The sequence below is a fragment of the Eurosta solidaginis genome, chromosome 4 (genome assembly GCF_040869045.1).
Source record: "Eurosta solidaginis isolate ZX-2024a chromosome 4, ASM4086904v1, whole genome shotgun sequence".
Classification (NCBI taxonomy): Eukaryota; Metazoa; Arthropoda; class Insecta; order Diptera; family Tephritidae; genus Eurosta; species Eurosta solidaginis.
The window spans coordinates 157,344,637-157,368,640 of record NC_090322.1 but is presented as its reverse complement, the minus strand read 5'-3'; the positions used below and the strand labels follow the sequence as shown (position 1 = coordinate 157,368,640).

Below are 24,004 nucleotides of genomic sequence, written 5' to 3'. Positions count from 1 at the left end.
TGAGCATTTTAAGAGGGAGTGGGCATTAGGTCTATAGGTGGACGCCTTTTCGAGATGTCGCCATTAGGGTGGGACAGGGGTGACTCTAGAATGTTTGTACGATATGGGTATCAAACGAAAGGTGTTACTGAGCATTTTAAAAGGGAGTTGGCATTAGGTCTATAGGTGGACGCCTTTTCGAAATATCGCCATTAGGGTGGGCCAGGGGTGACTCTAGAATGTGTTTGTACGATATGGGTATCAAATGAAAGGTGTTAATGAGTATTTTCAAAGGAAGTGACCCTTAGTTCTATAGGTGGAAAGAAGCCTTTTCGAGATATCGCCATAAAGGTGGACCAAGGGTGACTCTAGAATGTTTGTACGATATGGGTATCAAACGAAGGGTGTTACTGAGCATTTTAAGAGGGAGTGGGCATTAGGTCTATAAGTGGACGCCTTTTCGAGATATCGCCATTAGGGTGGGCCAGGGTGACTCTAGAATGTGTTTGTACGATATGGGTATCAAACGAAAGATGGTAATGAGTATTTTAAAAGGGAGTAATCCTTAGTTCGATAGGTGGACGCCTTTTCGAGATATCGCCATAAAGGTGGACCAAGGGTGACTCTAGAATCTTTGTACGATATGGGTATCAAACGAAAGGTGTTACTGAGCATTTTAAGAGGGAGTGGGCATTAGGTCTATAGGTGGACGCCTTTTCGAGATATCGCCATTAGGGTGGGCCAGGGGTGACTCTATAATGTGTTTGTACGATATGGGTATCAAACGAAAGGTGTTACTGAGCACTTTAAGAGGGAGTGGGCATTATGTCTATAGGTGGACGCCTTTTCGAGATATCGCCATTAGGGTGGGCCAGGGGTAACTCTAGAATGTTTGTACGATATGGGTATCAAACGAAGGGTGTTACTGAGCATTTTAAGAGGGAGTGGGCATTAGGTCTATAAGTGGACGCCTTTTCGAGATATCGCCATTAGGGTGGGCCAGGGTGACTCTAGAATGTGTTTGTACGATATGGGTGTCAAATGAAAGGTGGTAATGAGTATTTTAAAAGGGAGTAATCCTTAGTTCTATAGGTGGACGCCTTTTCGAGATATCGCCATAAAGGTGGACCAAGGGTGACTCTAGAATCTTTGTACGATATGGGTATCAAACGAAAGTTGTTACTGAGCATTTTAAGAGGGAGTGGGCATTAGGTCTATAGGTGGACAACTTTTCGATATATCGCCATTAGGGTGGGCCAGGGGTGACTCTAGAATGTTTGTACGATATGGGTATCAAACGAAAGGTGTTACTGAGCATTTTAGGAGGGAGAGGGCATTAGGTCTATAGGTGGACGCCTTTTCGAGATATCGCCATTAGGGTGGACCAGGGGTGACTCTAGAATGTGTTTGTACGATATGGATATCAAACTAAAGGTATTAATGAGGGTTTTAAAAGCGAGTAGCCCTTAGATGTATATGCGAAGGCGTTTTCGCGATATCGACCAAAATGTGGACCAGGTGATCCAGAAAATCATCTGTCGGGTACTGCTAATTTATTTATATATGCAATACCACTAACAGTATTCCTGCCAAGATTCCAAACGCTGTTGATTTCGCCTTGCAGACCTTTTTCATTTTCTTCTACTTAATATGGTAGGTGTCACACCCATTTTACAAAGTTTTTTCCAAAGTTATATTTTGCGTCAATAAACCAATCCAATTACCATCTTTCATCCTTTTTTTCGTATTTGGTATAGAATTATGGCATTTTTTTCATTTTTCGTAATTTTCGATATCGATAAAGTGGGCGTGGTTATGGTCGGATTTCGGCCATTTTTTATACCAATATAAAGTGAGTTCAGATAAGTGCGTGGACTAAGTTTAGTAAAGATATATCGGTTTTTGCTCAAGTTATTGTGTTAACGGCCGAGAGGAAGGCCAGACGGTGGACTGTGTATAAAAACTGGGCGTGTCTTCCACCGATTTCGCCCATTTTCACAGAAAACAGTTACCGTCATAGAGTCTATGCCTCTACCAAATTTATGAAGGATTGGTAAATTTTTGTTCGACTTATGGCATTAAAAGTATTCTAGACAAACTAAATGAAAATGGGCGGAGCCACGCCCATTTTGAAATTTTCTTTTATTTTTGTATTTTGTTGCATCATATCATTACTGGAGTTGAATTCTGACTTAATATACTTATATACAGTAAAGATATTAAATTTTTTGTTAAAATTTGAATTTAACAAAATTTTTTTTAAAAAGTGGGCGTGCTCTTCATCCAATTTTGCTAATTTTTATTTAGCACATATATAGTAACGTTCCTGCCAAATTTCATCATGATATCTTCACCGACTGCCAAATTACAGCTTGCAAAACTTTTAAATTACCTTCTTGTAAAAGTGGGCGGTGCCACGCCCATTGTCCAAAATCTTACTAATTTTCTATTCTACGTCATAACATCAACCCACCTACCAAGTTTCACCGCTTTATCCGCCTTTGGCAATGAATTATCGCATTTTTTCGGTTTTTCGAAATTTTCGATATCGAAAAAATGGGCGTGGTTATAGTCCGATATCGTTCATTTTAAATAGCGATCTGAGATGAGCGCCCAGGAATCTACATACCAAATTTCATCAAGATACCTTAAAATTTACTCAAGTTATCGTGTTAACGGACGGACGGACGGACGGACGGACATGGCTCAATCAAATTTTTTTTCGATCCTGATTATTTTGATATATGGAAGTCTATATCTATCTCGATTCCTTTATATATGTACAACCAACCGTTATCCAATCAAACTTAATATACTCTGTGAGCTCTGCTCAACTGAGTATAAAAATATTTCGATGGATACATAGAAAGCAGGCTTAAATCGTCATTTTTCATTACAAAATTGTCCAAGCGTCATTCTAATAGAAAATCGTCAATCTGTCAACGCTATTCAAGTACATAAGTATGGCTGCTTGCTTTATTGTTGTTGTGGATTTATTTAGTACCAGCATAGTGATGTACGCAACTGGGGATATTCGCCGCAATACTGTCAATATGATTTTGAGCGATGATCATCAGCATTTAGCACTGACCGGCAGCCATTATGGCATAAAGCAAACAAGTTATCCTTAAACAAGTACTAGATTTATAATTTTATGAATTTGGGTTTGGAGAATGTAATAATATTCATCACAATTTTGTTTAATGAAATAAATAAATTTTCCTTTTCACACACAGCCTCTTGCTTCATTAAGGGAACATCTGTCAACAGCTCCAAAAAAATACAACGCATTTACAAAAAATAGTTGAAATTAATTGCATCCGTTTCCTCTTTAACTATTGAGACAATCAAAATAAAATGCATACGCAACTTCTCACAGATGTTTCACCTAACCAAATATTTGCCCGTTTTTGAGAAAGCTATATTATCTTTTGCTGCACTTGCGATAAAACTTTTATTTTTTTCGTGTTTTTCTTTGTTTTGTAAATAATTTAAAGTGTAAATAATTTAAAGTAAATACTAGATTTTTGACTCCATTAGGCATTAAATAAAGTAACAATGAGATAATTAGGAGTTTGTATTTTGTATGGAAGATTTAATTCAATAATGTAGAAAACTTGCCTAATTATTTCATTAAGCTTGTGTGTTAAATTGGTATGAGATTTTCAAGTAAAATTTTTATCATACATATATCCGTAATCTTATGTAATTAAGTGAGCTAATTATTCATCTATTAATGTGTTATGTTTCTACTTTCAGGGACGTACATTTGCTTCAATCATCAAAAGTTTTTTACAGCTATGTAATCCCTTAAATGAATCGTATTTGCCGTTATACAACAAGGATGAAGGAAGTAAGTGTATATTTTAAATTAAATTTAAAAACAAGTAGTAGTTTTCCTGATCAGTATGGAGCTTGCCTATTATTAAGCCTCCATAACTCATACTTATCATAACATAGTTACTTGAAATTTTTATTTCATATACCCAAAAAAGAATTACCTAAAAACGAGGAAAATTTTCTCCATTGCGCGAGCAACAGTCAGTGACTATCACAAATTAAATTCTATTTAATCCAGTTTTAAAACTCTCTAACACAATGGCTATAGTCTCTAACCCAAAGCTGTGTAGTTTTGATTCCAACTCAGAAGCCGTTTAATAGTGTTTCTGACTTATCCCGTATTTGTCGTAGTGTTGGAGCTGTATCTTCAGCTGTTCCATTGTACTTGCTTGATATTATATTTATATTAACTTGTTTCTTTCGTTCAAACCATATATGATGATGATAGTACACTAAGTCGCGTTCTGGTATGTTGGCCTTGCTAACAATCACCCTCATTTCGACAAAGTGCCACTGGGTGCTTTAATTTAGCTTGCGTTCGCGATTTCTCATCATTTCCTACACTTCGAACAGGGTATTTTTTCTCCTGAACTCTTTCATTGAGCACTTTTCAATGGCCCCTACGTAGAGGCAGTAATTGTACACGTAAAAAGTTTCACACTGAAGTCAAAAAAACGCCTTGTGCACACAAGTTTATTGCGCTCTTCGACTTGCAGCAACTCAAGTATATCATCCAGCATTTCACTGCCATAACATCTGCAGTTGCCATACATACCTGTCAAATTGCATTTCCTGAATATGAGGAGATTATACCAATATAAGCAGCTCCCTTTGCATTTTCAGACGATCAATTTCCCCTTGTAGAGCACGCATTACAAGGTAACATGTATTGGTTGTACCTGATGCAAATTTAACAGCAGTAAGGTTGTAAATATCAATAGCATTAGTGGCAGTAGCAGTGGAATTGATGGAATTGTGACGTTCCAATTTTATTCGAAAATACACTATTCATCTGTATATTATCTGAGCAAACGTTAATGCATTTTGACATAAAAGGGAGTTAACGAAAAGCATTCAGAAATAAGGCGTTCTTCAATTTAATTCTAATATAGGGCGTTTTTGTGACAAATCCTGAATTGGGAAATTTTTGAAAAATACTTTGGGATAGGACAATTTTGAACAGGCATAGGGTGATACTCTTCAGCAGCCGCAATCAGCTGACAAAAAAATAAATAAAAGAAAAAGACTTATTGTCTTAGAACTTTATATTCCGCCCTTGACTTTGACAGAAGAGTTAAGCTTTCGTATTCACATCTTTATGCTGAACTTTCGGAAAGCTCTTTTCCGTTAAGTATTCATGGAATTGTTCTGGATAAACCGTTAATTTAGAATACTTGGAACACGTTCGTTCGATACTACCTCACGAGGTCCGAATATATCAAATAAGTATATACATAATATTCCAAAAATAAACTGATTCCACAAATTCCTAAATGGAGATGAATGTGAAACATACGGAATGAATAAATTAACATGCTCAATGAGTACATTTCGTTAAGGCATCTCCATTATTTACTAAGGACATTTTTACGTGAATCGATTTACTAGTCGTGTTTTTGACGTTGAGCGATGAATTTTGAATTGGTTTAGGTTTTTTATGTTCATAGGTTTACCAACACGATTCCTTGGTGTCCGTACTTTTCATAAATTTACCTATATTCAGCCAAACTAATCGATCATGGCATAGTTAATAAATTCCTCATAAAACTAAAAAACTTGTCTAAGGAATTATGCAGTTCAGTACTTATCGGGTATTTGCAAACTGATTGCTTCCTATTAGAGCTTACGATTTCTTCTCGAACACAAGAGAGATTTTCGAGACCCGAGAAATCGACAACACGGCTTCCTGGGAGATTCTCGTGTCTCGAAGTAGTCGTAAATCTCGCGAGCTTCCCGACATAAACTTATTCGCTGTATGGACAGAATTTATACACTTGATTTTTTTACTTGTTACATTTGTTATTTATTTTGCTTTCCTATGACACTTAACTCAAACCATATTTATTATACATATAATTTTGTTTTTTTTTTTTAACGAGACATCGACAACGCGGCCCCTCGCGAGATTCTCGTGTCTCGAAGTACTCGTAAATCTCGCGAGCTTCTCGACTTTCACTTCAGTCGCTGTATTGGTAGTATTCTATACATTTCGCTGTTTTTTATTTCTGGTTTTGTGGAAATTTTCGCTTGTGCTCCAGAAGAAATCGTAAGCTCTATAAAAAACAGCCAATGAATCGACGAAATTGAATGTCGATAAGCTCTCGAGCCTTACGAGTAATTGGAGATTCGAGAAGCTCGCGAGAAGGCGAGACTCACGAGTAATCTCTTCTCGAACAAGTTCGAAAAACTGCAAAGAAACAACACAGTTAACGGATGTCAAGTCAATTTGGGAGCAAAATGGCTGCAATTGTCAAAAAATTTGTCAGCTGAGCAAACCTCTTGTGAGGATTGTACGAGGGCACGAAATCAGTGGACAGGGGCACGCCGCAGGGAGAAGTGCCATCACCTCTGCTGTGGACGCTGGTCATCAACCAACTGCTCAGGCGATTCGATGAGGGGCCCGTAAAACTTACGGCTTACGCAGATGACGTTGCAATTGGCATAAGTGGAAAGTGCCATCCAGTTCTTTGATGGATCGGGCGCTTCGGGATATTCATACCTGGGCATCTAATGTCGGGTTGAAAGTTAATGCGGAGAAGACGGATATGGGCTTGTTTACAAAGAGGTACAAGGTCCCAAATTGGACCAGGCCTAAGTTAGGTGGGGTGACCTTACAGGAGAAACCTTGCAAAAAATATCTAGGAATCATCCTACACAGTAAGCTGTCATGGAAGCTCAACGTGGAGGAGAGGGTGAAGAAGGCCTCAACGGCACTCTATGCATGTAAAAGAATACTGGGGTGTACGTGGGGCTTATCGCCCTCTCTTTCTCATTGGGTTTTTACAGCGATTGTAAGCCCTATTCTATACTATGGAGTTCTTGTTTGGTGAAAAGCCAGATAAAAAACAACATACCTCAAAAAATTGGAGGGGGTATGCAGACTATCGATTCTTAGCATTACGGGAGCCCTGAAAACTACCCCGACGGCTGCACTGTATGCCATTCTGCACATTCCATGTAGACCTGGTAGCAAAGAACATATCGTTAACAACTGCAACCAGGCTCGGTGCCTCGGGGCAGCTTGAGCGCCGACCATATGGATATAGTAAGTAGTATAGCGTTATCAATCACAAGACGAACAGACTACGTGATTCCCTATCTGCGCTTCGAGGGAGATATTAAGGCCACAATAGAGATGGACGGTTGGCGCAAGGGTGCGCAAATGGCGGACGAGGCGATACATGTGTACACAGATGGTTCCAAAGTAGTGGAAGAAGTAGGGTCTGCGGTATACTGTGCTGATCCGGAAATAAGTAGATCCTACAGGCTGCCGGATTACTGTGGCGATTTCCTAGCTGAAATATTAGCCGTAACCAAAGCAGTAGAAACCCTGGAAGAGAAGAGCTGCAACCGTGTTAACTTTTATATTGACAGTCAAGCAGCAATTAAGGCAATAATCTCGCATAGCACAGCATCTAAATGCGTGTTAGAGTGTAAGCAATCTCTGGAGGGAATCGGGACAGGGAGAAGCATACATCTATATTGGGTACCAGGGCATATGGGAAAAGATGGGAATGAAAGAGCGGATGAACCAGCTAAAAGGGCGCATCCCTTGAAGCTTGCTCCGTAGACGTCCCAATTAGATTGGGCGAGATTAAGCGAAGGCGAGAGGTGCACATGATCGACCAAGCAGGAAAGGCGTGGGTTCAAGCGCGGGGCTGTAAAGTGTCGAAGATTATGTGTAAGTCTTACAACCTTAGACTAACAAAGTTGCTTCGGGTATTCTGACTGGACACTGCCTTCTGCTGTCACATGCCTTTAAATTAGGCTTGGTCAATGATAGCAGATATAGGAAGTGCGGTCTGGAGGAGGAAACGATCGAGCGCGTTCTGTGCTCGTGCCCTGCGCTTGCCGGGATAAGACTCCAGCTATTAGGAGTAATACAGCTGTCAGATCTAAAAGCAGCAAGTTACTTAAGTCCTAGGAAGCTTCTAGTAATTGCCAAGAGGACGGAGTTATTTTATAACATAGGTCCTGGTTTTTTGGTCGTTAAAGCAAACTTCTGGTAATACTACGGACTTATTCAGTCTATGTGAGGTCGTCATGGGCCGGCCAGTTCAACCTAACCTAAACCTCTTTTGATTGAATCATGCCGACAAGTATTCTTGATTGAAAAATTTTCCCTCAAATTAAGGAAAAGTTTTATACAAAAATTAGAAATTCTTACTCATTGAAGTGAAATTTTCCCCAATTTAAAGAAAACTTTTAAGGAAATGTTTTCCCCCTCTTAACTAAGTGGTTTTATTCTATGTGTAAGCTTGTTGGAAATATATATAAGCGTATCTGTACATTAACAGAACAGTGTGGCGACAATTCCACGAGCATAAACACAATTAAACTCAACAATTTTTTTCAGGAAAGGTATACAATGAAACTTTGGAAAGTGTAAAAAAATCCTTCCCGCAATATATCAGAGAACTCGAAGGCATAGCTGATGGTGCACAAGTCGAATTTCATAAGGTGAGTAAAATCTTAGGTTCTTCTATTATCTACTTATAAAGTGCCAGTTTTTGAGTTTTTGACAAAACAATACATGCAGCAATAGCCGATTTATCATACAAACTTTGCAATTACTATCGCAAAGCAATGTCAGTTTAGTTGTAAAAAAATTTGATAGATAAATCTTACAGAATACCATAACATACAGATTTCAATTACAAACTGCTGAATGCTTATACCCATTAATTTAAAAGCCATTAATGAAACAATAAATAAATTTAATACCCACAATCAATCAATTACCAATTAATTGTAATTTAATAAAATATTGAATGATTGCATTCGTTTGACAACTACGCAAGATACTCGCATATTATCCATACATACATATGTGCATATAGTCAATGACATTAAATTTTTAAGTGATCTTAAAAGGCAGCAATAAAAATACATGCACTTAAATGAATTAAATTTTTAGTTGTTTTTTCCCAATGCGATATTAATTATGTTGTTGCCTACATAATGGTGCACCATAATTGGAATAAAATATATGGGTATCGCATTTACTTGCTCATCTTATAACTTTAACCCTTTCGCCCCTACTGGGACAATACGTCCCAGCAAACTTCAAACATGTGTATAACCTTTAATTTTTATCCAGTTACGCATTGAAATGTGCCCAATAAAACCTTGAAGCCTTCTTTGATGATCAGTAACCGCATTCCGTTATTACTGACATCAAATTTCCCGTTACGCAATATTTTGCACAGACATGTCGCGAAATTTCATCAGTAACGCGTTGTATTTCAGGGTGAAACGTCTATCTGGTACCGTTTTTATTAGTAATATACCTCTTGCTGTAAAATTTAGGTGTGAATAAATATTATTCCTTCGAAATTGGAAAGAAATTATAATGAAAAAAGTAAGTTTTTTATATTTATAACTGCATTAGGATATATAATCCTAATAATGCATTTGTTTGAGATAATAATATCCCAATATTTGTTTATACCTTTAGATTTGTACAAATTTTTGGGCCTTCTGGTACTATTGGGACTTATGCGTCCAACCTATAAATGTTATTGGGATTATATATCCCAGGATAACGGTAAGGATGCAGGTACGCCAAACGTCTTATATTTTAACCATATTACAGGATTAGCTGTCGTAATGATGAAACCCCGCCTGATTTCGAAAAAAAGCTCAGGGGTTAAAGGGTTAAACGAGCAATCCTTGTATATTTGTATGTTTGTATAGCCGAATGATCTCGGGAACGGCTCAACCGATCTAAATGAAGATATAATGTATCACCTTCCGAGAATTTCTACCTAGATGTTGCCACTCATAATGTTTCACAAGATTGCCACCTATTCGAAATAAAAAAAAATTGCATGAGATATGCCGATATGGGTATCAAACGGAAGGTATTTGACTCCGCATTTCGATAGGAACATTTTTGAGTAGGGTTGCCATTTAGGGTTGCCACCTAATCGAAATTAAAAAAAAAATTGCATGAGATATGCCGATATGGGTATCAAACGAAAGGTATTTCACTCCGCATTACAATAGGAACATTTTTGAGTAGGGTTGCCATTTAGGGTTAGTGTAGTTAGACGAAATAGTACTCTGCTTACTGCTATTCTATTAAAGCTTTAAAGGAGAAAATAAAGTTAAAAATCTTCGTAAAACAATGTTACACATGATTCGACTTAATTTTCTTAATTTCACACACGCTAATAAAATTTAAATGCAATATCAAGCCACCGTGGCAAATTCTAGAAAAATATATTTAAGTGCATATTTTTGGCACATATATGTAATGAATAATTGTAATTTCTCACAGATTACTATTAGAAAGATTTCTCACCATTGCAAAAAGATATCTAACCATGGTAATTTGCTACCGTTGAACACTAGAGGCATATGTTCAATTTGAAAACGACATCTAACCATTTAACTACTTACCAACAGATGGCGCTTGAGGAAGTAAGTTGACATATAACTAAACTAAGTGATAGTTGTCATTCGTTGCAAGTTTTTGAAATGTAATAAAATTGTGAGACTTTCATAGTGTATAACTAAAAAATATTTGAAATTAATAATTCGGCGCATGAAGATACCGAGTAATGTTGCCATATATAAAAAAGTAGAGTTTGATTAATGATGACATGTAGAATAAATTATGTTATGCGGTATACTCGAAGATTGCCGAGCAAAGCTCGGTCGCCCAGGTACTGTTTATATAATCCAATTCGGATTAGTTACTTCCAAGCACTTTAGTATTTGTATTTGCGGACTCTACTAGTTTTTTGAGAAAGTTTTTAATTCTGCACCTTTTCCAACAGCATATCAGAAAATCTCAAATATATGTATTTCCGATACCAGCAAATTTTTTTCAGATACCATCAACTCTTTTTCAGAAAAGCATAAGTGTATTTCAGAAAAACACAAATGAAATTCAAATAAATACAGGTTACACTCAGAAAAAACCAAATGAAATTCAGCAAAGCCCAAATCTATTTCTGAGAACTTTTTTTTGGATTTTTCTGAAATATCATAAGTTAAGGGTAAAAACCAGGCCTGCACAACGAAATGTACAACAAATTTTTAGATGTTATTGATATCAAAAAAATTTATCAAAAAGTTTTTTTTTCGTTAATATCCGAGCCTGTATCGTGCTTTACGATCCTTGATCGATAGGCCAATTTTTAAATCACAATAGCTCTGAAATGGTGAGTCGAATTAATGACATATGTTAACAATGGACAGCAAGCGTTCTATAGATTCATAACTGATTATTATTTTTATAAAAAGTTTGACAGTTTCATATTCATAACTTAAGTGAAAATGATTTTCAAACCGTGATCTTATACCACCATACTAGCCCAATTTTGAGTTTTTTTTGGGCAAATTTTATATGGAAAAAATAGTCAAACTCGAAAACGAAATTTTTTGGTTTTGAAAAATAACGTTGAAATTATTGGAAAACAAATGAAAACCATGATAAAAAAAAGAAGGTAGTTCCTCTCAAAATTTTTTAACGTATTTGGGGATGTTTGAAGTTTCATAATGTTTGTTGTTTGCTATAAGCGTTGCAATACCGTTACTGTTTAAGGCGAAATTGTGGTTTTTCTAGATGGAAATTTCCTTTAGGATGAAAACGCAATAGTCATCTGAGACAATAATAATATGCTTTAGCATGATTTATGTGCATATATATCGATTGAGAATACAGTAAAACATGCAATTTTATTGAAAAATAGTGGATAATGACTCATACGTTGGTTAATGACTCATATCTATATGGCAGTTTGACCCCTAGACAGAAAAAAAGTACCCGAAAAACGTGCTCTTCTAGCATGGCCCTATTATCATGCCCCTACAGTGGTTATTTCTCAAGGCCTGTTGAGAAAAAGTGTTCCTCCAAAGTCTGCACATCTATGTCAATGCTAAAAGGTCACTGCCCCAAGGTGACCCCTGGTACAACGGGCCAAAACACTCTCATAACTAGTGGCTAACCTGCAGAGCTACAGGGTAATGTTCTCCCTAAAAAATGGTTTAACAATTCCCTCCTAAAGCACAGCGCTTGAATTATACAATAAATAAAAAAATAAAAAATGTGGACTTCCTCCCTACTCTTGTAGACTTGTAGCCAATTTGTCAAGAAATTGCGGTGTCGGTTTATAAGGACCTCCTTTGGACAATCAATAGACAAACGTGTATGATTTGTCAAAATTTTCTGAGCAAACATACGGACACTTAAGGCTATATTTCCTTGCTTTGCATACATCGATCCATGTTTCTTCCACCAAGACAATTTTCGGGAGCTCGAAAAACTTATTAAAAACCTTTTCTAGGCCGATGTTTCGTATTAAAATATTTCGAAGGCATGGGGCTACTTTTTTTTTCTTTTATATTTAAAATAACTATGAAAGTAATTTAGTCGTATTCGTTAATATGAGATCCATCAAAATTAGAAAAATTCGTAACATTTTTCAATATGGTACCTTGTTTTTAGTGAAATTGTCATTGTCCCCGCAAAAGTCAAATGGCTAACGTCACACGAAATGGAACTACCTCCATTTTGTGTATCATGATGAAAACAAGAATATTTTTATGTTTTTTGATGAAAATACCCAGCCATAATTTTTTGAAAATTTTGTTCAAAAGATATTTCAATATCATACCCCAAGATGATTAAAAACGTTCAAATTTAAAATCATTTTCTGTTCCAAATTAATGTATCGTCGGGAGAAAAATGTACCTTATTCTCGAATAATCATTTATGATTCCTATTTCCAAACGCTTTTTATTCATATTTGATATTTTTGTAAAATTGAGCTTTAATTGTTTTAGAGTAATATTTAACTGTTTTTCATTTTCTGATCATATTCGTGAACATATTTCAATCGTTTTGTTTGAGATTTTTGAATAATTTTCGAATGCGATTATGATGCATTTATTCTTCATATCTCATTCTAAATAAGAAACTATATAATAATCTTATTTCATCAAGGGGGGAAAGCTACCTGCTCTGATCTTAAACAAAATATATACTTTGGATTGTTGATAAAAAATACCAATCGATTGGTACCAAATTTATTTAATCAGGCTCATGGTATGTGTGTAAATTAAAAATGCTTTTGATTTTGGACTAAACTATTATTTGGTGTAATTTAACTGATATTATCCGACTACAAAAATAAAAGTACGAATTTACCAAATAACATTGTGCTTTTTTTTAAAAAAGTTTGAAAAAAAGGATGAAGGATTATTCATTAGAAGGTCATGAAGATTCCTGGGATCTCAACGATTTTTACCCAGTACAATTTGTTGACCCTGACTTAAACCAACGATCGTGCACTGAAGTGTTTGGCTAGGAACATGGCGTCCTCGTTGGGCTGCTAATCCTCTAATTAGATCCGTTGTATGTTTGACACCGTTAGATTGAACCATACGATGGCGAATACTCACGTTAAGCATATATTATTAATTGTATTTGAAAAGTACATTGCAATAAACGCATTAAATTATGAATATATGCCAAACTTAAATTTAAAAAAAAAATACATTCACATAAGCAAACATTATAATACTTAATTAGACCACTGTGGGTTTTTTGTTGGTTTCCATTAAATCGTAAAAATGGCAATGCAACTGCATAAGTCAAGGGTAAAATGTAACATTGCATTTACGTAATGAGTTCAGTCTGAATTGGTTAGCTTTCGTACATACATACATACATATGTAGATCTACATAAAAATGTATGCAACTAACGGTATAATAACCTAACAAAATCTAATTAAATTGCAATGTCTAACAGTGGGCAGTAGGCAATTGTTATGGTACAGTTATATACATACATATATACGTACATATAACACAAATTCGTGTTCAATAGTAATCGACTTATGTTGTTTGTAGGTACATATGTATGTTAGACCGACCCGTTAGAAAAAAGTACCTCCAGTTTTTGTAGCATCTGAATAATAATGTTTTTCAGGGTTCCACCACCCCTCCCCACTGTTCACGTAATTTTACAAGAATATCTCAGTGTTTAGTACTGGTACGTCAGCTTAATGCTACTTTGGACTAGGTAGGCAATTGAAAAGTAATGTGCTCTCTCGGTAATCGAAAATCATGCACTACAAGTCATTTATCGTATGCGTCCTGCTATATGGTGCAGAAGTATGGACCATGACAACATCAGATGAAGCGACACTTGGAGTGTTCGAGAGAAAAGTTCTTCGAAAGATTTACGGATCTCTTCGAGTTGACGAAAGCGAGTACCGAAGAAGGGTTTATAATGAGCTGTAAGAGTACATATCAACATAGTTGAGCGCATTGATATTCAGCGGCGACGCTGGCTAGGCCATGTTATACGAAATATGACGCTCCGACTAAGGAAGTATTTATATCGGAACCCGCATATGAAAGCAGAGGAAGAGGGCGGCCGCCACTCCTTTAAGTACCAGGTATAAAACGATTTATAATCCCTTGGTATGAGCAAACGGTTAAGCGCCAATTAAGTACGTAAATAAGTACTGGTATATTGCTGTTTGGTGGCGCTGGTAGATTGCATGAATGATTCAAACTTCAATTCCGTGCAAGGCTTACGAACCGGTGAAGGATTTTGGCTCCGAATAAGGAACTGAATGTCATTTTTTTAGTCTGATCCCTTCTTTTTAAGTTAAGTCGGAATTTTCCTTTTCCACGGTATTAAACTTTGATGCATGCATCCAGACAACCAGCACCACCAAACGGTAACTCATCAGTACTAAACATTGATATTTTTACATGAAACTTTTGGGGGGTTAAGATAGTTTGTGGGATCCTTACCAAAAATGTTAAATTTGGCTTAGCAAACATTGGATATACTTTTTTAATGGGTCGGTCTAATGTACATACAAATATACATATGTAGTATAGGATTAAAAAAGGAATTATATTATATAAAAACTCAATGGGAAATATACATACCTACATATATAACACCACCTTTACTATTTGAGTAAAGACGTCAAAAAGAAAACAATTCTCTTAAATCGTCTAGCTTTGATGCAGCCGCCGTAAATGCCATCATGCACCGCTGTCATTTCCAAAGGACAACTATTTCATTGAACAAATAAAGCAGCCATACTCCAACTTCGAACGAACTATTGTAGTAAATAATAACTTAAGGGTGTAGGGATCCATGAAGTCTGTGCAACAACGCCTAATAAAAGCCAAAACTGAATACGCCTTAGCAATAGTAGAATTCATATGGGTCGTGAAAGAAAATCTCATTAAGAGTTCAGAGTTGGGTACCGTCAAGAGAGTAGGAAGTGGGAATGTGGCCACGTGATTTGGAAAAGTTTACATGAAAGCATTTGCTAACATTTGGTGGCAGGTTATTGGCACTGGACCAGACAGCAACATTATCTAAATCAGATTGAATCCTTATCACATCAGCAGAGTTTGTGATGGTAGTGAAAATCTTTAGGTCATCAGTGTATAATAGAAAATTAGAGTGCTGGAAGCAGGTGGAAATAACGTTTATAAAGACTACAAAAAGTAACGGGCCAAGTATGCTACCTCTAATACAACCATTGCTACTCACAATGATAAACTAGCCATAAAAGGTCTATAGTCTCATTGTCTCGCATTATTACGTTTCGTGGTCGACAATAATATTTTAAATCACAACATTTCCATAAAAGTAACAATCAGGAGCAAAAAATTAAACTTTTGCCAATGATAATTTTTTTGATGTCAATCGTTGTCCCCTATGATACAAAATATTAATCCAATTGCTTGACTATTATTTAATGAATATACTTTCTCTCGAGCATCAGGAGCCTCGTCAAAGATAGCAGGTTGCGCAAGGAAACGGTAGGGCACGTACTATGCTCGAATCCTATGCTCATCAAGCTAAGACTCCAACTAGGAAAGAAACAGCTATCAAATCTAGTAGCAACAAATAACACAGGTCCCAGGAAGCTTCTAGTATTTACCAAGAAGACTGTGTTATTTTAGAACATAGGTTCTTGTTTCGACCATTGTTCCCAAGCGATGGATTATTCGTAGTGCTGCACGATACTGCCGAGAGAGCTCTCTTATCCCTTCCTACGCCTTACCCTTCCACTCTTTACCCTTCTCCATCACGGAGCTTGTTGGCTCTCCGCTGCTTTCGCTCCACGAGTCCGACGCAATGCTTATAACGCTTTTGTTTTCCTTGTTATTCGACCCAGTACTCTCTATCACCTTCTTATTATCATAAGATCTTGAGCCATTCATCTTGGTCGTAGTACCACCTGCCCGACAAGATTGCCTCAGCGGTATAGTATTAAATATGGGGCAGAAGACCGTCCGCCCCAGCAGAGCCCCTTATTATAGAAAGGCCGCTCAGCTACATAGTCGAACTCTATGAAGTTCAGCTAAGCCCTCACACCATTGGCAGTGTGCTCACCCTGGTGAGGGACAAACAAGCGTACAATGAACATTTTTTGTCGCTCAAACGTTATTCGCAATAACATTTCATATGTATTTTAGTTTCCACCGGGTATACTCATTTGATTTCTTTACAAAGCAACTGTCGCTGTATGCCGTATTCAATTGTTATTTTCTTTTATTTTTTACTCATTAATCAGTTACTAACAAATAACATTAACATTGAAAAGATATTTTTCTTTACAACATGCATCATTTTCATTACGATTTCTAAAAGTAGATTTAATTTAAATTTAATCCAATCAAACTTGGCCAATCGAAGCTAAAAACAAGTAAGGAAGTCTAAGTTCGGGTGAAACCGAACATTAAATACCCAGCTGTACACTAGAAATGCTGTTGTTGTTGTTAGTTTTGTGTGCTTAATAGAGTTACAAGGCAGCGCAATAATACACACATATACATATGGTTCTATTCTGAACTAATTTTCGTTTAAAAGAAGCAAAAAGGATACAGAGGCTAACACCAATGACCTTGAGCGGGTAATAATGCAGTTTTCCTTCAGATATTGGGATTTCCCTACTGTTTATTTTAAAATAAAGTTATAACAGAACATTAAACATAACCACACAAGTGCCCTTGTACTAAAAAGCGTTATTACAAAAAAAGAGCAGGGTTATTAACGAAATTTTCCAACTTTCACTAAAAATATTTTATATAAAGAAGGCGATTAACCCGATTTAATCAATTTTTACTGAAAATATTTCCTTTTAAAAAACATACGTGTGCACCAAATTTTTCGTCGAGTTATGGCTCCAGAAACGTTGGAAAATGCATTGTAAGAAAGGGGCAGTGCCACGCCCTCTTTTCAAGGTTTACATTTTTTCCTATTTCTTGTTATAATGGCACAAAATACGATTAGTACAAAACTATTTTTCGTTAAGATTTAATTTATTATTTTTGCCTACGACTTTTTTAAAGCCATTTATATGCAGGTGGGCGTGGTCCTTAACCAATCGTATCCATTTTTGCTAGAAATATTTTCTGCTAAAAGAAAAATATGTGTACTCAATTTTGTTACGATATGTAAATTTTTCTTCGAGTTATGGCTCCAGAAACATTGAAAATTGCTTAGACAAAAAAGAGGCGGTCCATATCCATTTTAAAAAATTTTAGTCTTTCCAATTTAATGTTATAATTCAATTTAGAAATTAAAATTCTATTGATACAAAGCTCTTTTTTGCTAAGATATAGCTTATTATTTTCGTCTACGACCCTTTTAAAAATCTTTTATATAAAAGTGGGTTTGGTCTTTAACCGATCTCGTTAATTTTTCTTCAAAGCATTCCTTATAGTAAAGGCAACCTCTCTACCGAATTTTGTTACGATAAGTTTAACGATTTTTGATTTATGATTAATATTATTTGTAAAATTGATTTTATGACAAGTGGGTGGTGCCACGCCCATTTTAAAATTTTTTTTTCAAATTTTTATCAAGAGTCTCAATATCAGTCCACACGTCAAATTCCAACACACTAGGTGTATTAATTACTAAATAATCAGGTTTTTTGTGTTTTCCAAAATGTTATATATAAAAAGTGGGCGTGGTTATCATCCGATTTCGCTCATTTTCAATACCAATCTATTCTGGGTCCAGATAAGCCCGTGTTCCAAATTTGGTATATTTACTCAAGTTATCGTGTTAACGGACAGACGGGCGGGTGGACGAACGGACATGGCTCCATCAAATTTTTTTTCGATACTGATGATTTCGATATATGGAAGTCTATATATATCTCGATTCCTTTATACCTGTACAACCAACCATTATCCAATCAAAGTTATAATACCCTGTGTACGAGTACAGCTGGGTATAAAAATGGTATAACACGATGGCAATGATTCCATACATCAATCGAATTTAACATGTCGCTTTTTGTGACACACGTGTAATGTGAGATACATGCTTATTAATGTTGTTACCGACATTTGTATATATATATAGCATATGTATGTACTTGGAATGCGCGACAGCATTGCATTATGTTAACAATAATAGTTACATGTGCTAAATTGCCCCACCAACATGTGTACTACATGCATTTGTAACGGTTGTCAACGCTTAATCACTCTACAATGCTACATACATATGTAGGTATTTACATACAATCGTCTCCTTCGTAGAAATACACACATATATGAATACGCGAAATATCTATTTAAGGCGGTAATTTATTATTGTTTATTAATTAAGCAATAAAATTTGCAATGCATAAATATCTGTAAACATAATTGGTACGTGTGTACAAAATCAGTACATTTGTCAATGCCGGATTAACATATTCAGATTTAGTATGTTTACATTTTAGTGTTATTGTAGCACCACGAAAAGTTCCGGTATCACATAATCTGGTACATTTTTATACTCAGTTGAGCAGAGCTCACAGAGTATATTAACTTTGATTGGATAACGGTTGGTTGTACAGGTATAAAGGAATCGAGATAGATATAGACTTCCATATATCAAGATCATCAGTATCAAAAAAAAATTTGATTGAGCCATGTCCGTCCGTCCGTTCGTCCGTTAACACGATAACTTGAGTAAATTTTGAGGTATCTGGACGAAATTTGGTATGTAGGTTCCTGGGCACTCATCTCAGATCGCTATTTAAAATGAACGATATCGGACTATAACCACGCCCACTTTTTCGATATCGAAAATTTCGAAAAATCGAAAAAGTGCGATAATTCATTACCAAAGACGGATGAAGCGATGAAACTTGGTAGGTGGGTTGAACTTATCACGCAGAATAGAAAGTAAGTAAAATTTTGGACAATGGGCGTGGCACCGCCCACTTTTAAAAGAAGGTAATTTAGAAGTTTTGCAAGCTGTAATTTGGCAGTCGTTGAAGATATCATGATAAAATTTGGCAGGAACGTTACCTCTATTACTTTATGTATGCTTAATAAAATCGGAGAACGACCACGTCCACTTTTTACAAAAAATTTAATATCTTTACAGTATATAAGCGAATTATATCAACATTCAACTCCAGTAATGATATGGTACAACAAAATACAAAAAAAAAAAGAAAATTTTAAAATGGGCGTGGCTCCGCCCTTTTTCATTTGATTTGTCTAGGATATATTTAATGCCATAAGTCGAACAAAAATTTACCAATCCCTGTGAAATTTGGTAGGCGCCTAGATTCTAGGACGATAACTGTTTTCTGTGAAAAAGGGCGAAATCGTTTGAAGCCACGCCCAGTTTTTATACACAGTCGGTCGTCTGTCCTTCCCCTCGGCCGTTAACACGATAACTTGAGAAAAAATCGATATATCTTTACTAAACTCAGTTCACATAATTATCTGAACTCACTTTGTATTGGTATAAAAAATGGCCGAAATCCGACTATGACCACGCCCACTTTTTCGATATCGAAAATTACGAAAAATGAAAAAAATGCCATAATTCTATACCAAATACGAAGAAAGGGATGACACAAAGTAATTGGATTGGTTTATTGACGCAAAATATAACTTTAGAAAAAAACTTTGTTAAATGGGTGTGACACCTACCATATTAAGTAGAAGAAAATGAAAAAGTTCTGCAGGGCGAAATCAAAAGCCCTTGGAATCATGGCAGGAATACTGTTCGTGGTATTACATATATAAATAAATTAGCGATACCCGACAGATGATGTTCTGGGTCACCCTGGTCCACATTTTGGTCAAAATCCCGAAAACGCCTTCACATATACAACTACCACCACTCCCTTTTAAAATTCTTATTAATACCTTTAATTTGACATCCATATTGTACAAACACATTATAGAGTCACACCTGGTCCACCTTTATGGCGATATATCGAAAAGGCGTCCACCTATAGAACTAAGGCCCACTCCCTTTTAAAATACTCATTATCACCTTTCGTTTGATACCCATAATGTACAAACAAATTCTAGAGTCACCCCTGGTCCACCTTGATATCGATATTTCGAAAAGGCGTCCACCCATAGAACTAAGGCCAACTCCCTTTTAAAATACTCATTAACACCTTTCGTTTGATACCCATATTATATAAACGCATTCTAGAGTCATCCCTGGTCCACTTTTATGGCGATATCTCGAAAAGGCGTCCACCTATAAAACTAAGGGCCACTCCCTTTTAAAATGCTCATTAACACCCTTCATTTGATACACTTTTATGGCGATATCTCCAAAAGGCGTCCACCTATAAAACTAAGGCCCACTCCCTTTTAAAATACTCATTATCACCTTTCATTTGATACCCATATCGTACAAGCAAATTCTAGAGTGACCCCTGGTCGACCTTTATGGCGATATCTCGAAAAGGCGTCCACCTATAAAACTAAGGTCCACTCCCTTTTAAAATACTCATTAACACCTTTCATTTGATACCCATATCGTACAAACAAATTCTAGAGTCATCCCTTATCCACTTTTATGGCGATATCTCCAAAAGGCGTCCACCTATAAAACTAAGGCCCACTCTCTTTTAAAATACTCATTAACACCTTTCATTTGATACCCATATCGTACAAACAAATTCTAGAGTCATCGTACCCATATCGTACAAACAAATTCTAGATTCATCCCTGGTCCACCTTTATGGCGATATCTCGAAAAGGCGTCCACCCATAGAACTAAGGCCCACTCCCTTTTAAAATACTCATTAACACCTTTCATTTGATACCCATATCGTACAAACAAATTCTAGAGTCATCCCTGGTCCACTTTTATGGCGATATCTCGAAAAGGCGTCCACCTATAAATCTAACGCCCACTCCCTTTTAAAATACTCATTAACACCTTTCGTTTGATACCCATATCGCACAAGCAAATTCTAGAGTCATCCCTGGTCCACTTTTATGGCGATAACTCGAAAAGGCGTCCAGCTATAAAACTAAGGCCCACTCCCTTTTAAAATACTCATTAACACCTTTCGTTTGATACCCATATTGTATAAACGCATTCTAGAGTCATCCCTGGTCCACTTTTATGGCGATATCTCGAAAAGGCTTCCACCTATAAAACTAAGGCCCACTCATTTTTAAAATACTCATTAGCACCTTTCGTTTGATACCCATATTGTATAAACGCATTCTAGAGTCATCCCTGGTCCACTTTTATGGCGATATCTCGAAAAGGCGTCCACCTATAAAACTAAGGCCCAGTCCCTTTTATAATACTCATTAACACCTTTCATTTGATACCCATATCGTACAAACAAATTCTAGAGTCAACCCTGGTCCACTTTTATGGCGATATCTCGAAAAGGCGTCCACCTATAAAACTAAGGCCCTCTCCCTTTTAAAATACTCATTAACACTTTTCATTTGATACCCATATCGTACAAGCAAATTCTAGAGACATTGTACCCATATCATACAAACAAATTCTAGTGTCACCCCTGGTCCACCTATATGGTGATATCTCGAAAAGCCGTCCGCCTATAGAACTAAGGCCCACTCGCTTTTAAAATACTAATTAACACCTTTCATTTGATACCCATATCGTACAAGCAAATTCTAGAGTGACCCCTGATCCACCTTTATGGCGATATCTCGAAAAGGCGTCCACCTATAAAACTAAGGCCCTCTCCCTTTTAAAATACTCATTAACACCTTTCATTTGATACCCATATCGTACAAACAAATTCTAGAGTCATCCCTGGTCCAATTTTATGGCGATATCTCGAAAAGGCGTCCACCTATAAAACTAGGGCCCACTCCCTTTTAAAATACTCATTAACACCTTTCATTTGATACCCATATCGTACAGACAAATTCTAAAGTCACACCTAGTCCACCTTTATATCGATATTTCGAAAAGGCGTCCACCCATAGAACTAAGGCCCACTCCCTTTTAAAATACTCATTAACACCTTTCATTTGATACCCATATCGTACAAACAAATTCTGAAGTCATCCCTGGTCCACTTTTATGGCGATATCTCGAAAAGGCGTCCACCCATAGAACTAAGGCTCACTCCCTTTTAAAATACTCATTAACACCTTTCATTTGATACGCATATCGTACAAACAAATTCTAGAGTCATCCCTGGTCCACTTTTATGGCGATATCTCGAAAAGGCGTCCACCTATAAAACTAAGGCCCACTCCCTTTTAAAATACTCATTAACACCTTTCATTTGATACCCATATCGTACAAACAAATTCTGGAGTCATCCCTGGTCCACTTTTATGGCGATATCTCGAAAAGCCGTCCGCCTATAGAACTAAGGCCCACTCCCTTTTAAAATACTCATTAACACCTTTCATTTGATACCCATATCGTACAAACAAATTCTGGAGTCATCCCTGGTCCACTTTTATGGCGATATCTCGAAAAGGCGTCCAGCCATAGAACTAAGGCCCACTCCCTTTTAAAATACTCATTAACACCTTTCATTTGATACCCATATCGTAAAAACAAATTCTAGAGTCATCCCTGGTCCACTTTTATGGCGATATCTCGAAAAGGCGTCCACCTATAAAACTAAGGCCCACTCCCTTTTAAAATACTCATTAACACCTTTCATTTGATACCCATATCGTACAAACAAATTCTGGAGTCATCCCTGGTCCACTTTTATGGCGATATCTCGAAAAGGCGTCCACCTATAAAACTAAGGCCCACTCCCTTTTAAAATACTCATTAACACCTTTCATTTGATACCCATATCGTACAAACAAATTCTGGAGTCATCCCTGGTCCACTTTTATGGCGATATCTCGAAAAGCCGTCCGCCTATAGAACTAAGGCCCACTCCCTTTTAAAATACTCATTAACACTATTCATTTGATACCCATATCGTACAAACAAATTCTAGAGTTACCCCTGGTCCACCTTTATATCGATATTTCGGAAAGGCGTCCACCCATAGAACTAAGGCCCACTCCCTTTTAAAATACTCATTAACACCTTTCATTTGATACCCATATCGTACAAACAAATTCTGGAGTAATCCCTGGTCCACTTTTATGGCGATATCTGGAAAAGCCGTCCGCTTATAGAACTAAGGCCCACTCCCTTTTAAAATACTCATTAACACCTTTCATTTGATACCCATATCGTACAAACAAATTCTAGAGTTACCCCTGGTCCACCTTTATATCGATATTTCGGAAAGGCGTCCACCCATAGAACTAAGGCCCACTCCCTTTTAAAATACTCATTAACACCTTTCATTTGATACCCATATCGTACAAACAAATTCTAGAGTCATCGTACCCATATCGTACAAACAAATTCTAGAGTCACCCCTGGTCCACCGTTATGGCGATATCTCGAAAAGGCGTCCACCCATAGAACTAAGGCCCACTCCCTTTTAAAATACTCATTAACACCTTTCATTTGATACCCATATCGTACAAACAAATTCTGGAGTCATCCCTGGTCCACTTTTATGGCGATATCTCGAAAAGCCGTCCGCCTATAGAACTAAGGCCCACTCCCTTTTAAAATACTCATTAACACTATTCATTTGATACCCATATCGTACAAACAAATTCTGGAGTCATCCCTGGTCCACTTTTATGGCGATATCTCGAAAAGCCGTCCGCCTATAGAAC

The 24,004-nt window shown here is 36.7% G+C and overlaps 1 protein-coding gene across 3 annotated transcripts in view; it reads left to right on the top strand.

Annotated features, from left to right (window-relative positions):
* Positions 1-24,004, top strand: part of t (C45 family peptidase tan) — a 172,704-nt gene that overhangs the window by 81,203 nt on the left and 67,497 nt on the right. For all 3 annotated transcript variants that reach the window (XM_067783506.1, XM_067783508.1, XM_067783507.1), the window contains exons 3-4: positions 3,739-3,832; positions 8,396-8,499. In XM_067783506.1, the coding sequence (XP_067639607.1) occupies positions 3,739-3,832; positions 8,396-8,499 (198 nt within the window). The remainder of the gene's footprint in view (positions 1-3,738; positions 3,833-8,395; positions 8,500-24,004) is intronic.